Below are 6303 nucleotides of genomic sequence, written 5' to 3'. Positions count from 1 at the left end.
CCTTTAATTTTAGTCTAAATAATTCCTAATTTCTGCTTTTCTAACTCAAACATAAGGTCTAATTTCCTTATGTATTGACCATAAACTCCAAAAATAACTGTAAAACTAAAGTTAATAAGTTAGTACATAGTGTTGAAAACGTCAAAATAGTGGCAAACATTGATTTAAATATCAGTTCTTGACCAGTTCACAATAAAAATCCATATTTTAGGGGTTGAATTTTTACCATCTCTGGGTGCCGTGAACTTTACCAGGAGACTGTATACGCACCAGCATGTAATGAAGAATTAGCCAGTACCCGTTCTTCTTCCTCATATAGTTAAAACACTACTGTTGATCAGTGGGTTAGGGTAAAAAAAGCATCAAAAGGGTTGAAGAAAAAAAAGGGACAAAAACGTAAAAAGTTAAAAACATTGATTAAAAAAGCGTCATAAAACGCGTCAACAAACGTGTTAATTTTTAATTTTAAGGGGAAGACAACACGGGGGTTAAGTCGTGTTGGGAAGTGAACATACAGTAGTCAGGAATCAGCTTTAACTCGAACTGGAACTGGAATTGTAAAGCATCTCTGAAAAGCCAGGTGTAGTGTAACAGGTACGTCAACACAGTAGTGGTTATAGCATTAGTCCATCCATCCATCCATCCATCCATCCATCCATCCATCCGTCCATCCATCCATCTTCATCCGCTTGTCCGGTATCGGGTCGCGGGGGCAGCAGCTCCAGCAGGGGACCCCAAACTTCCCTTTCCTCAGCCACATCAACCAGCTCCGACTGGGGGATCCCGAGGCGTTCCCAGGCCAGGTTGGAGATATAATCCCTCCAACTAGTCCTGGGTCTTCCCCGAGGCCTCCTCCCAGGTCATCCCTCCACCTAGTCCTGGGTCTTCCCCGAGGCCTCCCCCCAGCTGGACGTCCCTCCACCTAGTCCTGGGTCTTCCCCGAGGCCTCCTCCCAGCTGGACCCCCTCCACCTAGTCTTGGGTCTTCTCCGAGGCCTCCCCCCAGCTGGACGTCCCTCCACCTAGTCCTGGGTCTTCCCCGAGGCCTCCTCCCAGCTGGACCTGCCTGGAACTCCTCCCTAGGGACCCCCCCAGGAGGCATCCTTTCCAGATGCCCGAACCACCTCAACTGGCTCCTTTCGACGTGAAGGAGCAGCGGCTCTACTCCGAGCTCCTCTCGGATGACTGAGCTCCTCACCCTGTCTCTAAGGGAGACACCAGCCCCCCCTCCTGAGGAAACCCACTTCGGCCGCTTGTACCCTGGCATTAGTACCAGACATAAACTGATGATAGTTGACATGTTCCAGTATCTGCAGCAAACACATGACTGTGCATGGATGAACATGAAGGGGAGGAAATCTGAGACCATTAGCTTGGAACCACATGTTGAAGTAGATCCAGGGTTAGCACTGAGAGACAGGGAGCTCCTCACACTGGGGTCTGACCTTGGCAGACAGTCAGAAGGACGTAAAACGACTGTGTTTGTGTGTTTTAGCTTGTACTTGTATACAGTGTTTTTTTCATGCGTATGATCCGGTACAGTTTTAGATTTTTTGAAGTACTTTTTTTTTTCCGACCGCTCCTGACAACCAATGTTTTTTATTCATTTCTGGGTTCATGTTGCTGTCCTGTGAGCGCATGAACATGAGCCATGTTTTCAGATAATCCGATTGATTTTTAAATATTTATTCGATAGATAGATAGATAGATAGATAGATAGATAGATAGATAGATAGATAGATAGATAGATAGATAGATAGATAGATAGATAGATAGATAGATAGATACTTTATTCATCCCAAAGGAAATGTTAGTTTTAAGCTTAAGAAGTATAGGATCTTTATTGGATTAAGTATAGGATCATAGGATCATTTTCTCAACACATCAAGAAAAGCTAATTTTTCATTTTATCTTAAACGTATAAATATAATAATAATATATGCAAATGAATTAGCAGCGTTTGCATCACCTCAGTTAACTGCGCTTGATTTACTTAGGGTTAGGCTACACTGTTGTTGTGTGGTAATGCAGTGAAAGTTACTGTGTTAGCCTTTTACCTCATATGCATGTCATATGCTTTATTCCTGGACATAAATCCATGCGTGTGTGGGTGTGTGTGTGGCGAAGAGCGAGCGCGAGCGGAGAGAGAGAGAGAGAGAGAGAGAGAGAGAGAGAGAGAGAGAGAGAGAGAGTCAGACAGAGAGAGAGAGACTGTGCAAACTCATCTTGGCTTCCCTTTCCATTTTTGATATTCAGCTGCGGGTTTTCATGTTTCCAACGGTTTGACCCGCGCTCTCCGTCCCAGCTCGCGCGCAGCGGGACAGCGCGCCAATCCAAAGAAGGACGCTGCTGTTTTGGATGTCTCAGTTGTTGCTGACCGGCCGGAGACGAGGGGAGGTAACGAGTCGTGGCCACCATGCAAAGTTTCACCGGAGTCTGGCCCCTCTTATGGGTCCTTCTGCTGCAGCTGGTACCTGCGCAGGTAATCCATACGATTTCAAAGCATGCTTTTTTTTTTGCCATGTTAGCTAAAAGCAGTCGCTTCTCTTCTTGTTAAGATTGGAAATTGCAATTTTCTAAATTTGGTGCATTTTGGAAACGGTTGTGCCATTTATTAGGGCCGCAGGTCGGACTCGAACCCGCGCCGGTGCAGGACCTACATTGGGCGCACGCTCTTACTAGGGGGAGGGGGGAGGGGGGGGCTAGAGGCCACTCTTATTAATCATTAATCAAAGTTAAAAGGAATTTGAAATTCAACTTATCCCGTGATATTTTTTAACCCTCCTGTTGCCCTCGGGTCAAATTTGACCCCTTTTAAAAATGTCTACATTTGAAATATGGGTTTCTTTTTAACCAAATTACCATAAAAAAGGAGGGATTCCTTCCAACGCTCTTTGCTAATCCAATTAATCACTTTTATTGAATTTCAACGTTCCTTTGATCTTAATTATTAGTCAAAATAATTCATAATTTCTGCTTTATTAACACAAATGTTAGGTATACTTTTATAGAAATGAGGGTTATTGACCATGGATGGATTGCATGGTGGTAGTGGGAAAGAAATAGTCAAATGTGTTCATTTTTTTGACTTGGGAGGACAACACAAGGGTTAAAAAAAAAAGCATTGAGGTTGTATTTTTTAGGAAAAGGCTGCCTTTTCTCCTTGAATCCACATGGGACTCCCATTAGCACCTCACATGAAGCAGTGAAGCTAACAGGAGTCCCACTATATTCACTGTGAGAGGACACATCCGCTCCACACTTGTCCAGACCTTTTACACACTATCTGTATTTTGACTGGCTGTGTGGCCCCCCATGAAGATAACATCTGCATTTAGGGGTTCTGGAATTGCCATGTTTCCTGTCATGTGCACAGATAACAGCCTCAGGTGCAGCTGCTGCGTGTTACTGATCCAGGTTGAGATAGAGGGGTGCAAACACTGGATCTGAGAGCTCATGCTGACTGACATGAGCCAGAGTCTACAGCTCCAGGTCCTGCTTGTGATGAAAGGGGTGCAGTCCTCCACTTCTCTTCTGGTTGGGTCTTGGTGCAACATCTGACCTCCAGTATCAGCCTGCAGGGAGCCCACTGCACAGTGGATATCTGTTGCAGTCTATGTGGGCATTGTGCAGCTAAAATCTGTAAAGGTGGCTCTCATAATATTATTATGGAAGATGATTAGGGCCACAAAGCTGTGGTGGGGATAGCACAGTAGATATGATATGTGCCTTGGGTGTGGGAGACATGGGTTCGATTCCCAATGCATCAGCCAGTGTGTACCTCAGCAAGACACCCCTAGTTGCTCCACAGGTGTGCAACCTATAGACTGTATTATTATTAATATACAGTCACTGGTGCAACCTCTGACACATTTAGCAATTGTAAACCGCTTTGGATAAAACTGTCAGCTAATGTAATTAAGATTAATGTGTCCTTTATTAATCCCACAAGGGGAAATTACAATTTACACTTTGTTGTTATTACACACAGGTCTGGATTACACACACACTCTCAGTACCTATACATGCAATGCACTACATGGAGAGATACCAGAGTGGGGGGGCTGCCCATGGAAAAGCACCCAGAGCAGTTGGGGTTGGGTGCCTTGCTCAAGAGCACCTTGACAGTGCCTAGGATTTAAACTGGCATCTCTCCAGCTACTAGTCCACCACCAGATTTTGGTCCGTTCGGGGGCTTGAACCAGCGACCCTCCGATTCCTCACCCAACTCTCTACGGACTGAGCTACTGCCATGTAGAAGACTTCTGTGTTTAAAGTCTGAAATTTGAGTTTAAAGACATATTTCTTAGAATTCTGACTATTTTCTTCTCTATTTTCTACATTTTTTACCATGTGGCCCTAAGCTTCTGTTTATTCTCTGTATATTTTAGATGTTTGAGGAGTCACAACAACTCATAATGAGTTAAAAATCTTAGAAATAGTGTTAAGAAACAACTTTGGAAATAACTTTCACTGTGACTAGAGATGGTCCGATACCATTTTTGCTTCACAATACCGATTCTGATTCCTGAACTTGCAACCAATACCGAGTACTGATCCAATAACAGTGCGTCATATATTTTTTTATGTTTTAACAACTGCATACAGTACTATCCCTGTATGGATGAGATATGATTTCTATCTTTGTTGTCGGTCTAGATCAGATTAAAATCTCAAACAATGAACGCCACAGAACTTTCTTTTTTTATCCAGTTGGAGAGTCAGTCGTAACAGAACGAGACCTTAAATAAACTACTTTAAAGTAGATTTTCTGTAGGGCTTATTATGTGGTATCGGATCGAATAAACTCCAATGCTAAAAAAAAGATCCATGGTTTGTAATAGAACATGAATGACCTGCATGTCGGACACAATGTCATTGATAAAACCATTAAAGAACAGTGGGACAGTGTTCCAATTCTTGTTAACCTGAACTTTTTACACACAAAAATAATGGCGCTGGAATCCTCAGCCACTTCTTTTTACGTACTGTTGGCTAAATGATTACTGTTCACAAGCACTAATTCATATGAGAATAAAATACAGATTTAGCCTCCAGAATCAGAACAAGCATCTCAAATTTTAGGTGTTGAGATCGTCCAATTTAAGGTTGCCATTTAAAAACAAATCAAAAATGACCACTACATTAATAACTGGGAAAATTACAACATCTAATTCCTAACTAGTGGTTATTAACTATGTATGTTTCAACATGTGTTTGAAAATCTCTTCCTTTTTTTTTAAATATTTTGATATTTTAGCTTAAGATAGGACAAGGGGGGAAAGAGAGGGGGAAGACATGCAGGTCAGACTCAAACCCTGAACCCCTGCGTTGAGGACTGAGCCTCTATAAATGGCCGCTTGCTCTACCAGGTGAGCTACCCGGGTGCCCCAAATCTCTTCAATTTCAAACTAACCACTATGTATTTGGAAGCGTTATGTAAGGTACAAAATTAGAGGGTAAAAATGATAAGAGAAGGGGAAAAGAAAAGAAGCACACAGTGTTCCATTTTTTAATTCTTTTTACTTTTTCTAACAAACCAACAGTTTTATTTATTAGCTCATCGTGTCCAACATTGAGCAACTTCCATCCCTTTGACATGTTTATGCACGAGTTATCCTAATTACATGTTTAATGGTGTCGTAATGCATCTGGTTCTCTTGTTGGATGAAGCAATACAGACTCTTTGGCACAACTCCCGTCCAGCAAACACAGTAAAAAGCCGCTGTTGTCTCAGCTCCGAAGCCTTCCCTGCGTGTGACATTTAGAAACCACTGTTCCCATCGATGCTCGCGGAGCGAGAGGGAGGCAGGACGCAGGAGAGGTGAGGAGTCAGAAAAGAGATTGTTGTTACTGAAAAGAAAAAGAGAGCCAAGATCAACTTTGCACTTGTGTTTCTGCTCAATTTGGCGTTCAGAAATTAGGAACGTCGCCATTGTGAGAACTTGGAAAAACTCAAGCTGTGTCATGATACCTTTCAGTGCTGCCTTTGTTTTAACCCTTGTTATTGTGTGGAAAACTCCCTTGAGTGAAGGCAGCAACTATTCTTTGCTGTTAGTCTTTGCATTCTTCGCTTCTTGTGATAATAAACCTTCTAGTGTTACATCAGACTGAGAAAGAAAGAGCGCTTTTTGTTGCTTTCACAGTCAGTGGTACGCTCCTAAAACCACGCTGCATCGTAGCGTGTGCAGCCATTTTTCTCTGCCACCAGAGGGTGACCTGCAACTGTACAACGAACCCACTGCTACTGAATCAGGCTCATTTCTCACTTGGATCTGGTTCATACACCAGGCTGTTAGGATGC

The 6303-nt window shown here is 42.9% G+C and overlaps 1 protein-coding gene across 3 annotated transcripts in view; it reads left to right on the top strand.

Moving 5' to 3' along the window:
* Positions 1-2223: 2223 nt before the first annotated feature.
* The window catches only part of pgfa (placental growth factor a), a 32761-nt gene continuing 28681 nt past the window's right edge, over positions 2224-6303 (top strand). For all 3 annotated transcript variants that reach the window (XM_032543582.1, XM_032543581.1, XM_032543583.1), the window contains exon 1: positions 2224-2481. In XM_032543582.1, coding sequence (XP_032399473.1) covers positions 2416-2481 — 66 coding nt within the window. In that variant the 5' untranslated portion in view covers positions 2224-2415. The remainder of the gene's footprint in view (positions 2482-6303) is intronic.

This window comes from Etheostoma spectabile, chromosome 18, assembly GCF_008692095.1.
Source record: "Etheostoma spectabile isolate EspeVRDwgs_2016 chromosome 18, UIUC_Espe_1.0, whole genome shotgun sequence".
NCBI classification, from domain to species: Eukaryota; Metazoa; Chordata; class Actinopteri; order Perciformes; family Percidae; genus Etheostoma; species Etheostoma spectabile.
This window is presented reverse-complemented; position numbering and strand designations above follow the sequence as displayed.